This window comes from Schistocerca cancellata, chromosome 12, assembly GCF_023864275.1.
Source record: "Schistocerca cancellata isolate TAMUIC-IGC-003103 chromosome 12, iqSchCanc2.1, whole genome shotgun sequence".
Taxonomy (NCBI): Eukaryota; Metazoa; Arthropoda; class Insecta; order Orthoptera; family Acrididae; genus Schistocerca; species Schistocerca cancellata.
The window spans coordinates 64,837,473-64,859,829 of record NC_064637.1 but is presented as its reverse complement, the minus strand read 5'-3'; the positions used below and the strand labels follow the sequence as shown (position 1 = coordinate 64,859,829).

The following is a 22,357-nucleotide window of genomic DNA, read 5'->3' as shown; positions in this document are numbered from 1 at the left end:
ACCTGCGATATAAAGACACCATTAAACGCCACCTTGCAGCCTGTGGCATTCCAAGCAACCGTTGGGAGGAGCTAGCATTGCGCCGATCGGAGTGGCGATCAACTGTACATAAGAGCATCGAACAATTCGAGCAAAAGCGTCTAATGAACCTGGATGCTAAAAGAGAGCTCCGAAAATCTCAGCTCAAGCCTGTCTACACGTATACTTACAACTCTGCTGGTCAACTTCACTGTGCTTCATGCAACAGGATATTCAAAGCGAAATTCGGATTCACGAGCCACATCCGAGCCTACCACAACAAGGACAGAGAAGACTGACGGAGTCGCTGTTGCCGGACACGGCGAAGAGGACATCATCTGTTTCGTAATACAGTCATTATTTCATCCTAGATTTTCTATTGTTTAATGGGATATTCTTCACAGTACACAAGAAACTCAAATCTAATGGCAAAACGTCAGTGTTAATGATGGGCAAAATCTAATAATTTGACCTTTCTATAAATGGGTAGATTGCTTAATTACTGAAGAGGCACTGAATCAAATTGGGCAGGAAAAAAATATGGTAAGACATGGCTAAATGAATGTATTAGTTGATAAGGCACACATGAGACATCAAGGAATAGACAATTTGTAATGGAGGGAAGTGTGGGGGTACAAGTTGAAGAGTGAGACAAACGTCTGAATATGCTAAGCAGGTTGAAATGAATGTGAGGGTTGCAGTAGCTATGCAGTGATGAAGTAGGCAGTCTCAGTTATTTTTTGTGTTTTAGTATGCATCCATAAGTGCAACAATTGTGTCTACCTTTGCTCTCAGCAAAGTCTTGTGTTGAAGAACTAAAATTAATATATAATAAATATCCTTAAGTCAGCAAATAAAATAGCAAGGTAAATGACCAAGTACGAAGTTAACATGTGTAAAAGCAAGGTCCCACAGTGATATGACTGAAGAAAGCCTTCTCAGGCTTCCTCCAACATGACACAGTTCATGAGCTTTCGGCCAACTGCTTCTCAGTTGCAGTCAATTGATAACTGATTGCTGAGCGGTCACTGACCTCACTCTTATATAGCCACAATACACAGTGTGCCATCATTGCTGCTCAGTTCATGACCATATAAGGCAATGTTTCCACCCTGTCTGTACTGCACCTGCTTTAACCTTGCTGTGCTCAGCTGCAGACCATTCTTTTTATCAACGGTGTTATCTGGTATATTGATCTCTACAGCTTCTGTAGTCAGAGAATCATGATGATAGGCATACCTACATCCAAAAAACACAAAATTGTCCTCATGTTTAATATTCTCCAAACTGTCCTTTCTTCATTCCTTATGTAGGAACTGATGGTTACATTTTTCCTTGTTTCCTATCTTTCAGCACTACTTGCAATTACATCTCATAAAGGTAAAATAAAACAATGATGATATGGCATTATTGCCCAGGAGACGATTTCTGGGGTTGCTTGGCTTGCTTGTGCAAGTCCTTCTATTTGATGCCACTTTGGTGACTTGCACATCAATGAGGATGAGATGAAATTTTTAGGCTAAATAGGCTTACTAGGCATCCATTCTATGCCCCTCCACTTTCATGGTTTCCTCAAACAAATGTTCCTTTCGCACTAATTTTTGTATACGTTAGCTTATCTATGACTGCACTGTCATAACGATAGCTTTGTTATGTTGAGTGGTGGTGAGTCAGTTTAAGCTGTTGTACATGCAATGCTGTCAGGTACCCTCACATGTCTGCCTGTTCTGGTAAGCATAGCTCATGATGTGTGCCACCCTCCCCCCTCAGCTCTGCCCCATCGCTCCACCTCTGCTACAGCTCCAATGAATGATACAACAGCATGTGCAGCATAACTACCAAGTCAACATACAGAGGGGCAGGGGTGGGACTGCACATCACTGATGTAAAAATAGATGTTCCATCCCTAATTCACACTATTAGGGTTCAATTTTTCTTAACTCTCTAAAGTAGCGTGTCTTCTTCCTCTGGGTTCAAGCTATCTCCATACCAAATTTCATCAAAATCAGTTCAGCAGTTTAGTCATGAAAAAATAATAGATAGTTTCTTTTGACTGAACACGTGTGGCACTATATAATTTGTTAACTGGATTTGTTTTAGGGTCTACTCTCACTGGCAGGTTTATAAGGGTGTCCCAGGAGGAATAGTTAACATTCAGGGATATGACAGGAACAATCATTTGAAGCAAAAAACTGTTGCAAATATGAGCTCTAAAAGGCATATCTTAAGAGATATGAGCACTTGCTCATCTTTGCTATTGTGAAACACATCTCTTCTACTGAACAACTGCTTGTATAAGATATACATTTTGTAGCCCGTATTAAGTAAACATTTTTTCTTGTTTTTGTACTCACTACCTCCTCCCAAAACATGGACAGCACAGAGCTTGTAGTAAGAGATTTGTTTCACAATATCTAACGTAAAAAGTGCTCAGAATGTATACATATATGGTAATAAATTTAAATGTTCAGAATTCTTTTCCAAAAGTATCTTTTTCTGCAGCCTTATATGACAGTGAAATGTGGATGACGAACAGTATATGCATTTTTTAGATATGGTGCTACAACTGAGTACTGAAGAAAATATGATGGGTAGCAATGATGATAGATGACAAGAAATGAAGAGATAGTAAGTAAGTCAGGGAAAATAGTGGTTTATAGAATAACTTGACTAAGAAAGGTGATAAGCTGATACGATACATCGTTAATTTGGTAATTGTAATTGAACTGGTCAGTGCTCTTTTTTTTTCATGATGTATTGTACAATACAATACACACACCAAATTGATGACATGTTCCAGTGGAACCAAAATTGTTAAGTTTGTACTTATCATAATTCTGATAACATAACTTAGTCTTACATTTTTTATAAACATAAATAAAATATGAAATTGACACAAGATTTATTTTTCAGAAAACATATTTATTTTTCATATTTACAATATAATTGCACCATCTTGCACTATCTAGTTTCTTGTTGATATATGTAGGTAGTTGTGGAAAATGTCCATTGTGAGCAATTGTACTGTAAAATCGTGCACTGGTAATGGAAGAAATGTTTTGTTAGAAATGAGAGTTTATGTAAAAATAAAAATGCTTTACATGACATGAAGAAAACAAAAGATGAAAGAAACAAGAACTAGCAGTTTTCAAATTTAAAGTATAAACCTGATCATACTGTCTAGATGTAAGAATGCTTATTTCAGTGAGCCATGATTTCTAATTAGCCACAAATATCGACAGGGAGACACAAGAACCAGATGATAATTTATTTTATTAATTATTTTCAACTTCCTTATCACTTAAAATGTTTCCACTGTCTTAGCGTCACTATACTTAAAAACAGTGTTATAGAAGAGAAGAGTTATAGAAGTAACAGAGAGGTGTTTATAATAAAATGGAAAGAAGTGTAGGAGGATAAAAACAGTAGGAGGACACAAACGTTTGAAGGCAGTAGAAAGGTTGAAATGGGTGTAGCTTGCAGCGGCTACACAGAGCTGAAGAGTCTTTCACAGGACACACTAGTGCAGAGAGCTGCAATCAGTCAGATTAGATTAGATTAGCTTAGATTAGTTTTTCGTTCCATAGATCCGTGCTGAGGAGATCCTCGTGAATGTGGAACATGTCAGACTTCAGACTAAAGACTAAAACAAAAGCAACAACAAATAAATTGAAAATTAATCATTTATTTTTCTTCTGTGGAAATAATACACACATCGATCTTGTGTGAAGACAATGGGAACTTTCGTGACACTGGTTACAGGGGACATAGGAACAATAGATTACTTGATATGTCAAAGTGCAACAGTTCTTAAGTTTTTCTCGCCCGATTGGGACAGGCAGTAACTGTCTGTTAACTGTAGGTAACACTGTGCTCCTTTACTCAGACACTTTTCGCACTCCTTTTGTGAAGTGCAAGTTTCACAGATACTTCAGGCTGAGAAAATACTTGAATTGCTTCTTCTAGTTTATCCAGCTGCTTCTCAATGTCCATTCTCCTTTCTCGAATCTCTAGGTTTGGCGGTCGAAGTGGCAGCATGTTTAGCTGATGAGCCAAATCGGCAAAACCTGAAATAAAACTATCGTCAGTCTACTGAGCTTTGATCTGCTCACATAGTGTTTGATCTGCCACATAGCATAAAGTGCAGCACTCTAGCTTGTGACATGGGACAGTGAGCCAGTCCCCTATCAAATATGTGCAGCAGATCAATGATCACAGCTGGTGAACTGGCCGGCCAGACTGTGGACTTTAAGTGATTTCCTGTGCCCGTTAAAAATGCAGCGCTGGTCCCCAATTCCCTCTTCAGAAAATATTATACACAAACAGTTAAAATATAATCACACACCCAACTATGTTTACACAGTTGACAGGCAGATGGTGCACATGACTCCCTCCTTCAGGCAACTGATGACTCTAGCAACAAGGAGGTCATCCCACCACAAAATTAAACAAAAATAAATAAATTTTCCAAATTTCAGTAAAGCAGATCCTATACTACAAGGGATTAATGCTACAAAGAAAATTAATGTTCTAAGGTTTATCATAAGTTTAAGGGATAGAATGAAATAAATGTTATCACACGGTTTCTTTTTAAATGTTATATTAGCCTTTCCATGCCTCTTTGTCCATGTGTGTGCTCAACACATACAGGGTGTTTCTTTTTTTTTTTTTTTTTTTTTTTTAACTTGAGGTAACTAAATATCTTGAAAATGATCCTTCGTATGAAAATATCTGTGTGGAAAGTTAATATTAGTAAAGAGGACAACTGTCTGTGCACAAGTGGCCAAATCCTACCCACCTGTCCTGCATGGATGGAGTCAACTTTCTGTTTTAAAATGGGGACCCTCATCTTTATTGCATATTCAGATTCTATGCCAAAACATACATACACTTTACTTAAACCACTGTTTCTCATTAGTTATAGATAGCACTGTAATCCACAAATACCAAGTTTGCCTGTTTTTACAATTGAGAACCAACACATTTGAATCTACATTTAATTTATGATGTAAATGTAAACCTTTGTGTTTGAGCATTTATTGTGAATTAACAGTTATGGAGAGAGGCAAGGGGATTGTCAGAAACCAACACCCAATGGCGAGAGGCAAGAGGATTCACTGTAATCAAGCACCCTGTAGTGAGAGCAAGGGACTCACTGAAATCACGCATCCCAATGGTGAGGAGCAAGGGAACTCACCAAACTCAAGTACGCCAATGGTGAGAGGCAAAGGGACTCGCTGCAATCAAGCACCCATGGTGAGAGGCAAGGGGCTCACCAAAATGAAGCAGCCCAGTGGAGAGAGACAAGGGGACTTACCAAACTCAAGTACCCCAATAGTGAGAGGCAAGGAGACGCACTGTAATCAAGCACACCATGGTGAGAGATGAGGGGCTCATCAAAATTAAGCACCCCAATGGTGAGAGGCAAGGGGACTCACTGATATTAAGCATTCCAATGGGGACTATTACATTCCTGTCATTGTTCCTGGGCCCAACTGTTAGAACACAAAGGTTTTCATTTATATCAAAATGAAATATAGAATAAAATGTGTCCATTCCTAACTGTATAAACAGTAACACATGATTTTTGTCAATCACAGCACCACCTACTACAAATGGAAAACAATGGTTTGAGTAAACCACACATATTTTTAGCATATAATCTGAATACACAATAAAAATGGGGGAAGGTGACCAGTTGTAGCACAGACAAATGTCACCTTTACAAATATTTACTTTTCAGCCAGATTTTTTTTTCATGCAATTCATCATTTTTGAGGTATTTAGTTGTCAAGTTACAACAAACACTCTATATACTGCACACACCTCCCTCTGTCCTCTGTGTCCATCTCCTCCTCCCTCCATCTCTGTCCACCACAGCCTTCCATCTCTATCTGTCTATCTCCTTCTCCTCACTCTCCATGTCTCTTCATCTCCACCTCTCCCTCTCTCTATCCAACTCTTCTGACCTCTCTCTCTCTCTCTGATCACACCTTCCTCCCTTTCCTCTGTCTATATCATCCTCCCTCTCTCTCTGTTAATATCCTCCAGCACCTCTCCTCCTGTTCTACATGCTGACTACCCCACTAACATTTCCATTCACCTCCTGAATCTCCCTTTTCTCCTCCCTCTTCCTGACCAACTCCTCCTCTGACCTCTCTCTGTGCATCTCCTTCTCCCCCTCTTTCGGTACATTCTCTCTTCAGTCTTTTCTCTATCCATCCACTCCCTATCCATGCCATTCTTTCCCATCTGTGGAAAACAGGCATGTTGTGGGAGAGGTAATGGTCTGCTTTATCATCCTGTTTTGCAGGGGCTACACATGCAGATGGGTACAGCTGGGGAATGTCGGAGATAGGTAGAGGAAGGACAGGACAGAGAGAGAGGACAAGAGGGGTGTACAGGGAGAGAGGAGAACACAAGGTCATCAACAGAGAGAGGGGGAAGATGGGGATGGACAGAGTGAGGAGAGAGGAGGAGATGGACAGAGAGAGGGGAGCTGGGAGAGTATGGACAGGGAGAGAGAGGTGCAGGAGGGGATGGATGGAGAGTTGGAGAATGAGATCAACAGAGAGAGTGTGAAGAACGTTGGGATAGGCAGAGAGAGAGAGGGTCGTGTTGGTGGTGGTGGTGGTGGTGGTGCTGGAGTAAATAGACAGAGAGACGGCAGCTTCTAAGGGGGCAAAAAAACATTTATTGCAGCTGATGTGCAGGCTGTCCTGCAAAATCAGTTCGATAAGGCAGGCTGGTACTGTTCCCACAAAACGCACTGTCATACATGGCAGCTTATTCTGCAGGGGCTGTAAAAACAGGTGTTTGCATCTCCATACCTATTGGAGCTAGGAGGTTATACAGCACTGACTGTCATGAAGTCTGCTGTTCATATGCCTAATTTGGTTGAAATCTATACAGGGAGATTGAGAAATATAAACAAGTTGACTGAACACTATCTCTTGGAACTAGAACTTCTGAGAAACCTGAACTGGCGGGCACTTGAGGATACCTATGTGTTTGCCCATACTCTGCAAAGCTCTCTGAAGTTCGTGGCAAAGGGTAATTAGCACTATGCCACATGTTATATTTTCTTCCTGTTTCAATAATATATGTAGAGCAGGAAGAACAGCTGCTTAACTACATCTGTACATTCTCAGTATAATCTAATCTTGTCTTCCCAGTCCCTACAGGAGAATTATGATGAATATCTCTAGATTCATCTCTTAATTATAGAGAATTTGATGAGGTGGACATCTGCAACTGAGTAACATATTCATAAAGTAAGAATCTGCTTCAGTTGTAAAACATTAGAGCTCATCCTCAGGTGCTAACAGCTGTAAAGACAAATGGTAAAGGCTATTTATAAAGTCAATGCAGGATTTCTGAAAAATGAGAAAATCTGCATATAACTATCATACTCAAGGCAGTTGAGCCAGTCAATATGGGAAGTCAAACTCAATCCTCCCCAGTGTATGGGACTGAAAACCACAACACATTCAGCAGACAGAGACTGGATAGCTAAAATGCCATACAAAGAGCAAATATAGTACCACTTATGCTAAGAGCAGCCATCAGAGCATGTCTCTGAGGCCAGCATGTGGTGTTCTGGTTGAAACTCCTGAGGGGCTAAGAGGCTGCAACAGTGCATACAGGGAGCAGGTGACCCAATAGGAAATGTGGATGGTACCAAGATGAGACATGAATAAAATATTAATAAGGCTGACTGGTCCATCAGTCTACACTGTGTAGGTATTGAAACAAATACATTAAAAAATCAACAGAAAAGAAGGGAAGGCTGATAAACCAATACAAGACACATGGTAAATAAAACTTTATGGGTAACCATAAAAATCATTATAAGGTTTTATATAAATATGACAGAGACAAGATAAAAATCAGAATGAGAAAGAAAGAGGAGGAATTTATAATATACAATAGAGGTGTAATAGATAAAGAAGTGACACAATATATAAAACATAGAAGAGGGAACAAATGCGAGAAGCGTGATCAGGATAAAGACATCGAGTCAACATGGAGTCATATAACGGTGCAGAGTGTGAGCAATGTTGTTCATTGTTTCATGAATCCAAATCTGCTACTACAGTTCAGAGACAACACAGCCCCCACCTCAGAGACAAACTGTTATTATTGATACAATGGTTTCACCAAAACTGGCTGTGTACCACATAGGACACCAGTCAAGGTTGGCCAGCTGTGTCTGACACAGTTATTGAACAAGTTTGGCAGTCTTACATTCGTAGTCCCAGTAAATCAATGGAATGCGCCAGCTTAGAACTGAATATGCATAGTCTTACAGCGTGGAAGGTATTACATAAACACCTGTCATTAAAACCAATTGGAGCTGTTGCAAGCTTTAAGTGAAAGTGGTAAAAAAGATGTGAGTTTTGACTAGAAATGTTTAACAAAATGCAGACTGAAAATGACTAACTTAATAAAACTGTGTTCAGTGATGGAGCCACCTTCCACACCTGTGGCAAAGTCAATCGGTATAATGTTAAGAGTCCAGTTCTACTTGTCACTTACAGTCTTGTCATGACAGTATGTTCTACATCTACATGGATACTCTGCAAATCACACTTAAATGCCTGCAGAGGGCTCACTGAGGCACCTTCACAATAATTCTCTGTTATTCCACTCTCAAACAGTGTGCAGAAAAAACGAACACCTGTATCTTTCCATGTGAACCCTGATTGCCCTTATTATGATGATCATGTCTCCCTATGTAGGTCAGCATCAAAAATATATTTTTCCATTAAGAAGAGAAAGTTGGTGACTAAAATAACATGAGAAGATCCTGCTGCAACAAGACATGTGTGTGTTTTAGTTATGTCCACCCCAAATTCTGTATCATGTGTGTGATGCTCTCTCCCTATTTCTCAACAATACAAAATGTGCAGCCCTTCTTTGAACTTTCTCAATATACTCTATTAACCCTGTCTGGTAAGGATCCCAATCACACAGCATTACTTCAAAAGATGATGGACAAGCGTAATACAGGCAGTCTCCTTAGTAGATCTCTTGAATCTTCTAAGCACTCTGCCAATAAAATGCAGTCTTTGGTTACCTTCTTCACAACATTTTACATGTGTTCTTTCCAATTTATGTTGTCCATAATTGTACTACTTAGGTATTTAGTTGAATTTGTGGCCTTTAGATTTGAATGATGTATTGTTTAACTGATGTTTAACAGATTCCTTTTAGCACTCATGTGAATGATCACACACTTTTCATTATTTAGGGTCAACTGCCAATTTTTGCACCATACAGAGATCTTTTCTAAATTGTTTTACAATTTTTTGTGACCTTCTGATGATTTCAGTAGGCACTAAAGGACAACATCATCTACAAGCAACCTAAGACTGCTGCTCAGATTGTCTCCTAAATTGTTTATATAGATAAGGAACAGCAGATGACCTATAACACTGCCTTGGAGAATGTCAGAGATCACTTCTGTTTTACTTCATGCCTTTCTGTCAATTACAATGAAATGTAATCTTTCTGATGGGAAATCAAGAATCCAGTCACATACTGAACCAATATTCCACAAGCATGTAATTTGATTACTAGTCACTTGTCAGGTATGGTGTCAAAAATCATCTGGAAATCTAGAAATATGGTATCAATTTGAATAGCATTCAACACTTTGTGTGAGTAAAGCAATAGTTTTGTTTCACAAGAATGATATTTTCTAAATCTGTATTGACTGTTTGTCAATAGACTGTTCCCTTCGAGGTAACTCATAATGTTCAAACATAATATATGTTCCAAAATCCTGCTGCAGATCAGTGTTAATGAGATAGGCCTTTAATTTAATAGATTACTCCTACTGGCTTTCTTGAATACTGGTATGACCTGTGCAACTTTTCAGTCTTTGGGTATGGATCTTTTGTCAAGTGAGCAGTTATAAGTGATTGTTAAGTATGGAGCTATTGAATCATCATACTCTGAAAGGAACCTAATTGGTATAGATATGAATATGAGGATGGTATCTGTTCTTTTGGACATGTCCAAAAGTACAGATACAATCTTCATACAGATAAGGCTTACCGGCCAATGATCTTCTTCAGTGCAGATGCGCTCAGATTGCTCAAACTCTTACGGGAATCACTAGACTGACTGCCACGAGTAATGAGTATAGTGGGCAGGGGCACTACAAATGTAGTGTGTGGATAGTACATTGGAAATGCGGGTCTCACAGGGAGCATGCCAGAGATAAGTCCCTTCAGTCACACTATCCTCTGTGACCTTGATGGCTAAGTCGGATATATTATCTGACACATAAGCAGGAGATCCCGGGTTCGAGTCCTGGTCGGGGCACACATTTTCAACAGTCCCCATTGATATTTATCAATGCCTATATGCAGCTAATTGTCTGTATTTCATTGTAATTCAATAATTGGTATAGAGTCTCGACAGGAAGTCTTGCTTTTATTAAGTGATTTAAATTTCTTCACTACTTTGAGGATATCTACTTCTAAGCTAGTCATCCTCGTATTCTTTGGTGAAGAAATTGTAGAAGGCTGTGCTTAGTAACTCTGCCTTAGCAACACTGTCATTGATAATACTTCCATGTTAAAGCCTAATTTTCCTTAATTTGCCAGTGAATTATGTAGCAACAGCAACTAAGAAGGATATATTTCCTACTTTTCCTGAGCAATGTAAGCACTTCTTTCCTAGTGTCATTTGGGAGAGGAATGTATCCTTGTTGGGAATCAAATAACTCTTCACCTCCTTTCTGTTGTTCTTTCTTCTGAGACCGCAGGTACCTGCAATTTGAATTGATAATGTCAGAATCCTTCTATAGTATAGTACACATTCATTATTAACTTGTCTGTATTATATAATGAAACTTGTTCTTATTACTGAAACAAGCCATAAAATTAAAGGACAGAAATGAAATAACAATGCTATAAATACAGAAAAATTTGTTTACAGCAAAAGAATAATATGTGAATTGTATTTACAAAGACTTTTCATTATTTTTTTCATATTCTGTGGTAACAAAAGTCATTGGATAACAGTATGCACATATACCGATAGCAGTAGTAATGCATTCACAAGGTTTAGAAGGGCAGTGCATTGCCTGATCCATAATTTGTACTCAGGTGATTCATGTGAAAAGATTTCCAACACGATTATGACTGCACAGTGGGAATTAACAAACTTTGAATGAAGAATGGCAGTTAGAGCCAGGTGCATGAGGCATTCCATTTTGGAAATTATTGTGGAATTCAATATTCTGGGATCCACAGTATCAAGAGTGTGCCAAAAATACCAAATTTCATGCATTACCTCTCAACGCAGTGCCTGGCAGCCTTCACTTAAGGACCAAGAGAAGCAGCATTTGCATACAATTGCCAGTGCCAATAGACAAGCAACAATGCATGAAATAACTGCAGAAATCAAAGTGGGATGTATGACTATTGTATCCACTAGGACAGTGTGGCAAACTTTGGTGTTAATGGACTACAGCAGCAGATGACCCATGCGAGTGCCTTTGCTAACAGCACACTATCACCTGCAGCATCTCTCCTGGGCTTGTGACCATATTGGTTGCACCCCAGACAACTGGAAAATCATGGCCTGATCAGATGAGTCCTGATTACAGTTAGCATGAGCTGATGGTAGGGTTTAAGTATGGCACAGACTCCAGGACGCCACGGACCCAAGCTGTCAACAAGGCACAGCACAAGCTGGTCGTGGCTCCATAATGGTACGGCTTGTGTTAACGCAGTCCAACTGAACTGATCATTGACTGGAAATGGCTATGTTTGGCTACTTGGAGAACATTTGCAGCTGTTCATGGACTATGTTCCCAAACAACAATCGATTTTTTATGGATGACAATGTGCAATGTCACTGGGACACAGTTGTTCGCAATTGGTTTGAAGAACATTCTGGACAGTTCAAGCAAAGGGTTTGGCCAGCCAGATCATGCAAAATGAATCCCATCGAACATTTATGGAATCTATTTAAATGGTCATTTCATGCACAAAATCCTGCACCAGCAATACTTCTGCAATTAGGAACAGCTATGGAGGCAACGTGGCTTAATATTTCTGCAGAGGCCTCCAATGCCTTGTTGAGTCCTTACTGCATCAAGTTACTGTATTTGCTCAAATCTAAGCCGCACTTGAATCTAAGCCACACCTGAAAAATGAGACTCAAAATCAAGGAAAAAATAATTCCTGAATATAAGCCGCACCTGAAATTTGAGACTCGAAATTCAAGGGGAGAGAAAAGTTTTAGTTCGCACCTCCAAATCAAAACGAAGTTGGTCCATTGTAATATGAGACAATATTTAGGTCAAATGAATGACGATACAGCTACAGTAGTTTGGTTCGAGACGTAAGCTTAGCAGTTAAGCTTTACCAGGTAGCCATCACTATGCGTCAGGCGCTCCGTCCGTATTTATATGGGTACCCTTCCTTTTTCATGTGCTTCGTCTGGTTTGAATTGATTGCTTATTTTTCTTTGATCTGATAAGTGCCGTTCTCTTTGTTATAGGTGTTTACGTCACTCTAAGCTGAAAATGGATTACTGTACTGTGTCATGCATTGTTTGTCGCATTCTGATAATGAGTGTTTATGGCCTGTCGCCGCTCGCGGCATGGCTTGCTTTTGTGCGTGCTTCTGCCGCTTACAATTAAAAAAAGAGAGGAATTGTCTCATAAGTGATAATATGGCAAGAGACTGCTATTTGTTCTTACTTACACTGCTCCTTTCTTTGATAATGATCAACAAGAACCGAATAATAGACTGCATGATAGAAGATGTTCTGAACGAGAGTTTAGCGAAAATTTTTCTTCATTTGAAAATCTTTGCAGATGCCTCTTTAGTATATTACATTCTGCACAGAAATTAGAGTCATCTTACATTTAAAAATCTAGTCAATTGCCGTGCTTCACTTCTGAATGTATCGCTATTCGGTATAAGAATAATACGAATATAAACATGACATGATATGTATATTCTTCCGCGTTTGCTGTTGTCTCACTCTAGTTTCATAGTTTATTAGGCAGACAGGATTTAAATGAGATATTAGCAAACATGAAAGAATACATGGCAAAATGTTTATATTCATATTATTCATATGGTGCAGAGAATACTGCATGTGATTCACAATTCACAAGAGCTCCTAATAGCAACCACCTCTACTCCCAGGTAGGAAAAAATTCAGAATGTAGAGTTGGCCATATTGACAAACATCCCAAACAGTCTTGCAAGTCGGATTTTTGTAGTACATTGAAATGCTGCTACATTCGAAGATGAACAATACGGAATTTGTATTTACTTCATTGGATAATGTATGAAAATACAGTGGTCGAAACTCGGGGAAAAGAAAAAAGCTCATCTTCCACCTTTTTTTTTAAATGTATTTACTGATGCAGAGGTTTTGGTGCCAGTATTTATCCTTGTATTTGTATTTGTGCATGCAAAGCATGCCTGTGTAGCGATACATATATTCGATGGCAGAAGTTAGTTGTGGCAGCACCTACCAATATTTCTCAGAACTTTCGCTTACTTTGCACTCGATTCTAAGCTGCAGGCGGTTTTTTGGATTACAAAACCAGAAAAAAAGTGCGGCTTAGATTCGAGTAAATACGGTACTCCACTAAGCTGGACAAAGGAGGTCCAACACAATATTAGGAGGTGACCCATGACTTACGTCACCTCAGTGTACACTCACCAATTCATTCAATCATCCATAATCCATATTCCGTAAATTCTGTCAAGAAAGAGAACTTTAAGGGAAGTGAAATGAGTCAAGGTAAACCTTAAAAAACACAACAAAAAAAAAAAAAAAATCACACAATGGGAAGTCGACGATGGAATAACATCAATGGTATGAAAATGATAGATTGCTACTCGCTACATAAAGGATGAGTTGAGCCACAGACAGGCATAATAAAGAGACTGCTAAACATTTATACATTCGTACAAAAAAGTGATTCTCCAGAAATAGAAAACACACACACATTCACACAAATATAACTCACGCACAAACGGCCACTGTCTCTGACCTCTGTGGCCTGACTGCAACTGCGTCTAATGTGAGCAGCAACCAGGGGTGGACAATGGAGGGTAAGCAGGTGGCTTGGGGCAGGGAGAAGGAGGGATAGCAACTAAGAATGGGGGAAGGTGTAGCGCTGCTTGTGGCAGCGTGCTGGGATGCGGTGGAGACCGGGTAGGGATAATAGGTGCAGTTAGGAGGTTTGGGGGAAGCAGGCAGGTAGAGAAGGGGAAAAAAGAGCAGTAGGTGTGTTGGCAGAATACAAGGCTGTGCTGTGCTAGAGTGGGAGCAGGGAAGGGGGTAGGTCAGTGGAGGATAGGGACTAGTTAACTATTTTTCATGGGGTTTTCAGAGGTAGCTCAAGTGTAGCTTGGGGAACATGTAGGTGTTATTTCATCAAAATCAAATCACAGAAAAAAAGACATCATGATTTAAAGATTCATCAATAACCATCATGTCTGTCTGTTTGAGCAAGCTAACCTCCTACACTACTAGAAAAATTTTTGTGGGATTTTTACAGGCAACTTGAGCATAGCTTGGAGCTACATATATGCATTGTTTCATCAAAATCAGAAAACAGAGAAAGATATAGTGATTTAAGTCTTGTCTAAAATTGTCATGTCTGGCTGTTTGAATACACTAATCTCTAAAACTACTAGCACAATTTTCATGAGGTTTTCATAGATAATTTGAGTGTAGCTTGGGGAAACATGTGCACTTTATTTCATCAGAACTGGAGTACAGAAAAATGGTGTCATAATTTAAAGTTTTATCTAAACTTGTTTGCTCAGCTTAGCTTTCTGGATGGTTAATTATCATGGTGTAGGACACCAAGGACCCAATAGATGGCCCGAGAAAGACTAGATGGTCTAGCAATATATTACAACGTCCTATGTATCACTCCCATTGGGATTGTGAGGGCGAGACCAGATTAAATGCAACACACACAGGGCCATTTAAACAATCTTTATTCCAACACTCCTTACATGAATCGAATGGGAAACACCCTAATAACTGGTACAGTTGCTTTTCACATGGTCAGCTCTATGTGGCTCTGCTTATTTTAGTGAAGAAAACAAGCTCCTCTGCTTCAACTGATGTATCCAAAGAAACTTTATGATCCGAATATACATTCCACGCACATGAAGTCTCAGGGGCAGATATAAATAAATACCCAGACAACACAGAACTTACCAGATAATATTGTTGTTGTTGTCTTCAGGCCTGAGACTGGTTTGATGCAGCTCTCCATGCTACCCTATCCTGTGCAAGCTTCTTCATCTCCCAGTACTTACTGCAACCTACATCCTTCTGAAGCTGCTTAGTGTATTCATCTCTTGGTCTCCCTCTACAATTTTTACCCTCCACGATGCCCTCCAATGCTAAATTTGTGATCCCTTCATGCCTCAGAACATGTCCTACCAACTGGTCCCTTCTTGTCAAGTTGTGCCACAAACTCCTCTTCTCCCCAATTCTATTCAAAACCTCCTCATTAGTTATGTGATCTACCCATCTAATATTCAGCATTCTTCTGTAGCACCACATTTCAAAAGCTTCTATTCTCTTCTTGTCCAAACTATTTATCATCCATGTTTCACTTCCATACATGGCTACACTCCATACAAATACTTTCAGAAACGACTTCCTAACACTTAAATCTATACTCGATGTTAACAAATTTCACTTCTCCAGAAACGCTTTCCTTGCCATTGCCAGTCTACATTTTATATCCTCTCTAATTCGACCATCATCAGTTATTTTGCTCCCCAAATAGCAAAACTCCTTTACCACTTTAAGTGTCTCATTTCCTAACCTAATTCCCTCAGCATCACCCGACATAATTCGACTACATTCCATTATCTTCATTTTGCTTTTGTTGATGTTCATCTTATATCCTCCTTTCAAGACACTGTCCATTCCGTTCAACTGCTCTTCCAAGTCCTTAGCTGTCTCTGACAGAATTACAATGTCATCGGCAAACCTCAACGTTTTTATTTCTTCTCCATGGATTTTAATACCTACTCTGAACTTTTCTTTTGTTTCCTTTACTGCTTGCTCAATGTACAGATTGAATAACACTGGGGATAGGCTACAACCCTGTCTCACTTCCTTCCCAACCGCTGCTTCCCTTTCATGCCCCTCGACTCTTATAACTGCCATCTGGTTTCTGTACAAATTGTAAATAGCCTTTTGCTCCCTGTATTTACCCCTGCCACCTTTAGAATTTGAAAGAGAGCATTCCAGTCAACATTGTCAAAAGCTTTCTCTAAGTCTACAAATGCTAGAAACGTAGGTTTGCCTTTCCTTAATCTTTTTTCTAAGATAAGTCGTAGGGTTAGTATTGCCTCATGTGTTCCAACATTTCTATGGAATCCAAACTGATCTTCCCCTAGGTCGGCTTCTACCAGTTTTCCATTTGTGTAAAGAATTCGCGTTAGTATTTTGCAGCTGTGACTTATTAAACTGATAATTCGGTAATTTTCACATCTGTCAACACATGCTTTCTTTGGGATTGGAATTACTATATTCTTCTTGAAGTCTGAGGGTATTTCACCTGTTTCACACATCTTGCTCACCAGATGGTAGAGTTTTGTCAGGACTGGCTCTTCCAAGGCTGTCAGTACTTCTAATGGAATGTTGTCTACTCCCAGGGCCTTGTTTTGACTCACTTCTTTCAGTGCTCTGTCAAACTCTTCACGCAGTATCATTTCTCCCATTTCATCTTCATCTACATCCTCTTCCATTTCCATAATATTGTCCTAAAGTACATCGCCTTTGTATAGACCCTCTATATACTCCTTCCACCTTTCTGCTTTCCCTTCTTTGCTTAGAACTGGGTTTCCATCTGAGCTCTTGATATTCATACAAGTGGTTCTCTTTTCTCCAAAGGTCTCTTTAATTTTCCTGTAGGCAGTATCTGTCTTACCCCTAGTGAGATAAGCCTCTACATCCTTACATTTTTCCTCTAGCCATCCCTGCTTAGCCATTTTGCACTTCCTGTCGATCTCATTTTTGAGACGTTTGTATTCCTTTTTGCCTGCTTCATTTACAGCGTTTTTATATTTTCTCCTTTCATCAATTAAATTCAGTATTTCTTCTGTTACCCAAGGATTTCTACTAGCCCTTGTCTTTTTACCTACTTGATCTTCTGCTGCCTTCACTACTTCATCCCTCAGAGCTACCCATTCTTCTTCTACTGTATTTCTTTCCCCATTCCTGTCAATTGTTCCTTTATGCTCTCCCTGAAAACATCTGCAAACTCTGGTTCTGTCAGTTTATGCAGGTCCCATGCTGCTTAAATTCCCATGTTTTTGCAGTTTCTTCAGTTTTAATCTATAGCTCATAACCAACGGATTGTGGCCAAGATCCACATCTGCCCCTGGTAATGTCTTACAATTAAAAACTGGTTCCTAAATCTCTGTCTTACCATTATATAATCTATCTGATACCTTCTAGTATCTCCAGGATTCTTCCATGTATACAACCTTCTTTTATGATTCTTGAACCAAGTGTTAGCTATGATTAAGTTATGCTCCATGCAAAACTCTACCAGGCGGCTTCCTCTTTCATTTCTTAGCCCCAATCCATATTTACCTACTACGTTTCCTTCTCTTCCTTTTCCTACTGTCGAATTCCAGTCACCCATGACTATTAAATTTTTGTCTCCCTTCACTACCTGAATAATTTCTTTTATCTCATCATACATTTCGTCAATTTCTTCATCATCTGCAGAGCCAGTTGGCATATAAACTTGAACTACCACAGTAGGCGTGGGCTTCGTGTCTATCTTGGCCACAATAATGCGTTCAATATGCTGTTTGTAGTAGCTTACCCACACTCCTATTTTTTATTCATTATTAAACCGTCTCCTGCATTACCCCTATTTGATTTTGTATTTATAACCCTGTATTCGCCTGACCAAAAGTCTTGTTCCTCCTGCCACCAAACTTCACTAATTCCCACTACATCTAACTTTAACCTATCCATTTCCATTTTTAAATTTTCTAACCTACCTGCCCGATTAAGGGATCTGACATTCCACGCTCTGATCCGTAGAACGCCAGTTTTCTTTTTCCTGATAATGACGTCCTCTTGAGTAGTCCCCGCCCGGAGATCCGAATGGGGGACTATTTTACCTCTGGAATATTTTACCCAAGAGGACACCATCATTATTTAACCATACAGTAAAGCTGCATGCCCTCGGGAAAAATTACGGCTGTAGTTTCCCCTTGCTTTCAGCCGTTCGCAGTACCAGCACAGCAAGGCCGTTTCGGTTAGTGTTACAAGGCCAGATCAGTCAATCATCCAGACTGTTGCCCCTGCAACTACTGAAAAGGCAGCTGCCCCTCTTCAGGAACCACACACTTGTCTGGCCTCTCAACAGATACCCCTCCATTGTGGTTGCACCTACGGTACAGCCATCTGTTTTATTGAGGCACGCAAGCCTACCCACCAACGGCAAGGTCCATGGTTCATGGGGGTAGAAGATAATATTATTTAGATAATATTAAATAACTATTATTTCTTCTATTTGGTAGCTTAATATTTATTTGAATACATCAGTATTTTTCAAAGAAAATAGTCATCTCAGTTCATAAATACAGAGTACTGAACAATGAACACTGTCCGAACAGTCCTTAAAGACCAAAGAATATGGACCAGCCACAGTGTCACCCTCAGCCCTTATGCATCACCACATGGGGATACAGAAGGGCACGTGGTCAGCACACTGCTCTCCCGCTGACCCGGTAATAGGTGTGGACAGATCAGCCAGTGCTGTTACGAAAGTGGGTGCAAGGAGATCGTGGTGTAACCACGGAGCGACGGTCGCGGAAACCGGCACGGTCGAGGTGACCGGTGTTGCTGAGACAGCGTGCGGCAGGGGTGTTGTGACACTAGGTATATAAGAATGTGCAGCCCCCTTCATTGGAATGTTTGAATCACAGTTCTGAAACTTCATTGGCACATCAAACCAAATTGAAGGAGGCTGCATCCCTGAGGGATAAACCACGATGTCCTTAACTGGGTTATCGTCCACGATGTCACTAGGCGGCGTGCACTGTCCATTTAGTGCCCGTTGCTGCATAGTTGCACTTGACAGTGATCATGTTGAGCTGGTTAAGGTTAAGTGACCACCGGTGTTGCTGAACATAGATAATAGTTCACTTTTAACCAAACGCACATTAGGTTGACTTGACCACTCGTGGTCACAAGCACAGTTAATAGGATGTGTAGCACTAGCACCAAAGGACACTGGTAGATCCATTGTTCTGAAGACAATGTAGGCTGGCACATGAAGTCCATTAATGATGAACAGAAGCACAAAATAACTCACGAACATACGATGACGATGTCGGGGTCACCACAGTGGTTATTACATATTGCAGATCGGTAATAACACACTTTAGATAACATAAATGCATTTATTAGACATTGAAGCAAGCAAGAACAAACATGGTGGTATGAAAGTTGCACTCTGAGAGACCATAGAACATAGTCCAAAAATGTCAGAGTCAAAGATAGGGGCTCTACGCCAGAGGTGCCACAGACCTGTGCAAGATAAGACTGATGGGGGATATTGAACATATACAGAGGAGGGCAGCAGGTTTGTCTGATCTCTGAGAGAGTTCACACAGATGCTGAAGAAACTGAGCTGGCAGACTCTTGAAGATAGATATAAAGTTTTGAACACAGCTGCATGGCCAGTGACCATTTACAAAGTAAAATTAACAGCAATAGCAACCTTTGGTCACAAAAAAAAGGAGTCCTTTGTCCCAGGTTTCGGCACTGCTACGAGTGCCTTCATCAGAGTTTTATTTATGATGAAGGCACTCATAGTGATGCCGAAACCTGTGTCAAAGGACTCCTGTTTTGCGACAAAGAGCTGCCATTGCTGTTAATTTTAGACATAAAGTATCCCAAGAAAGACTACTTACAAATTTCTAAGAACTGACTTTAGGTGATCAGACTAGGAATACTCTGCAGCATCCTATATATCACTCCCATAGGGGTTGTGATGACAAGATTACAGTAATTATGGCGCACACAGAAGCATTTAAACAATCATTCTTCCTGCACTCGGTATGTGAATGGAATCAGAAGAAACCGTAAAAACTGTTACAATGGGATGTACCCTCTGCTACGCATCTCACAAAGGTTTGCAGGATATAAATGTATATGTAGATGAAGATACAGAGGATATTACTGGCTAGAAGAAGTCTACTAGTATTAAACATTGACCTTAATGTGAGGGAAAGATGTTCTGAGCTTGGAGCATTGCCAAGGCCAGAGACAGTGGCCATGTGTGTGTGAGTTGTGTTTGAGCGAATATGTGTGTGTGTGTGTGTGTGTGTGTGTGTGTGTGTGTGTGTGTTGCCTGTTTTAAATGAAGGCCTTTTGTATGAAAGCTCACTTGTTTAGCAGTCTTTTTGTTGTGCCTCTCTGTGACTCAATGTCTCCACTATATAGTGAGTAGCAATCTATCCTTTTTGTAATACTGTAGGAGGATACAAGATGACTTAGACATAGTGAAAGGTAGCTAGTTGTAAATGTAGATAAATTTAAGTTAATGAAAATGAATAGAAAAACAACAAACTTCAGTTCATATCTTTAGCTTATTTTCCCACTAAATTGTCACTCTTTCCAGGGCTCTTTGGCATTGGAACAGCACCCCAGGGTTGGACATAATGGGGAAGTCTGGTACCACAGGTGATCTTACAGATCTTATAATTAAATTTTCCCTAGGACATTTAAATCTCATCTTTATCTATGATAATTCAGCTGCTAGATTTATATTAAGTCTGATGAACATGTAAGTATTTGGAGATGCTTCATGAATTCCAATGGGAATCTATGGAGGGAAGACAACATTATTTTTGTGAAAAAATATTTAAAAAATTTAGAGAAATGGCATTTGAAGTTGACTGCAGGATGATTTTATTATCGCCATTTACATTTTGCATAAGGATGTCAAATGTAGAAGAAGAGCAATTAGGGTTTGTACAAAGGCCTATAGACAGTCGTTTTTCACTTATTCTACTAGCGAGTGGAACATGCACCATACAGTGTATTGTAGAGTATGTATGTAGATGTATAGTTATTATCAATATCCGCTGAATAGTTACAGCTGTTTTTAACCAGATAATTCATTTTGAATCACCTATATCATCTGCCAGGTCGTTTGTATACCATACAAACAGCAAGGGTCTCAATGCACTTCCAGCATCATGCCTGAAGTTACTTCTAGATCTGTTTATGACTCTCCATACAAAATACATGATGTGTACTCCCCATTTTATTGTATTTTTTTCTAATAAGCATTCATACAGTAGTGCATCAAATGCTTTCCAAAAGTGAAGAAAAATTCAATTTAATTGACTGCCTTAATCCACAGCATTCCGGATGTCATGATATAAGCATAAGTTGGCCTGCATGTGGCCAGTGTTTTTGAGGCTTGCTGGATGATACAATGGAGTCATTGCTTGAGATACCATATTAGGCTTGATCTTAGAATATTGGACGGTAGTTTTGCAGATCTCTTCCCTTTTTGTAAGGGGTGTGGTTTGTGCTTTCTCCTAACTACTGAGCACAGTTTTTCATCCTTAGGGGTAAAGCAAGCAGTGAACTCAGGGCAACCAGCTACTTCCATATAAATAAGAACTACTTTTTCACACTGTAATAATGTCACATTCGTAGAGTTAATAAATTTTATCACACTGGATGAAACAGACTAGAAAATGCATTTACTACCTAGGGACAACACCTCTTTTATACGAAGGAGGTGCCTTCAGAGGGTCCGGAGTCGAGGGAGCGAGTACTTTCTTTCTTGCAGCCATTGCTTTTGCAGTCATTTTTATGGATGGCTGCTTTGTCACACTAAATGTGTGGGGCAGTGAGTTGTCGGTCAAGTCCTCCCCCGAAGGACAAGCAGCCGAGCCCTGTCTTACGGAGTTTGTCTCTTTGCTCAAGCGTATGCCTCTCACTGAATCCTGAAACAGAATGGAAGACTTTAATTAATTAATTAATTAGTCACACACTGTGTTCTGTAAATCACATTGCAAAGGCAAACCTTGAGGGATGTTGATTGAGTCAGGATATACGCTATCTGATGAAAATCATTTGCACAACTATCAGTAGATGTTAACATAGGTTGTGTCCACCCTTCACATTTATGACAGCTCAGATTCTGCTGGGAACACTGTAGATGAGGTGTCTGAATGTCTGTAGAGGAATGTTGAGTCATTCTTCATTGCAGGCAAAAACCAGAGGAGGAAGTGACGTCAGATGCTAGGGTCTGGAGAGAAGTCAATTT

General features: G+C 39.8%; 1 protein-coding gene across 1 annotated transcript; it reads right to left on the bottom strand.

Annotated features, from left to right (window-relative positions):
* Nucleotides 1–3,900: 3,900 nt before the first annotated feature.
* On the bottom strand, nucleotides 3,901–21,896 carry LOC126109460 (enkurin domain-containing protein 1-like). The gene is made up of 3 exons (XM_049914488.1): nucleotides 21,796–21,896; nucleotides 10,678–10,799; nucleotides 3,901–4,085 (listed from the first exon to the last, which is right to left on the bottom strand). Exons 1-3 carry the CDS (start codon nucleotides 21,894–21,896, stop codon nucleotides 3,901–3,903), a joined length of 408 nt encoding a protein of 135 aa, XP_049770445.1.
* Nucleotides 21,897–22,357: the final 461 nt, after the last annotated feature.

What these genes read in the sequence shown, in the direction of transcription:
- LOC126109460 (XM_049914488.1), bottom strand. Translation starts at nt 21,896, where the DNA reads ATGACTGCAAAAGCAATGGCTGCAAGAAAGAAAGTACTCGCTCCCTCG. An exon ending in AAAAGAGGTGTTGTCCCTAG is followed by an intron (nt 10,800 to 21,795) that starts GTAGTAAATGCA and finishes TTCAAATTGCAG; the next exon opens with GTACCTGCGGTCTCAGAAGA. An exon ending in GCTTACATTGCTCAGGAAAA is followed by an intron (nt 4,086 to 10,677) that starts GTAGGAAATATA and finishes GTTTTATTTCAG; the next exon opens with GTTTTGCCGATTTGGCTCAT.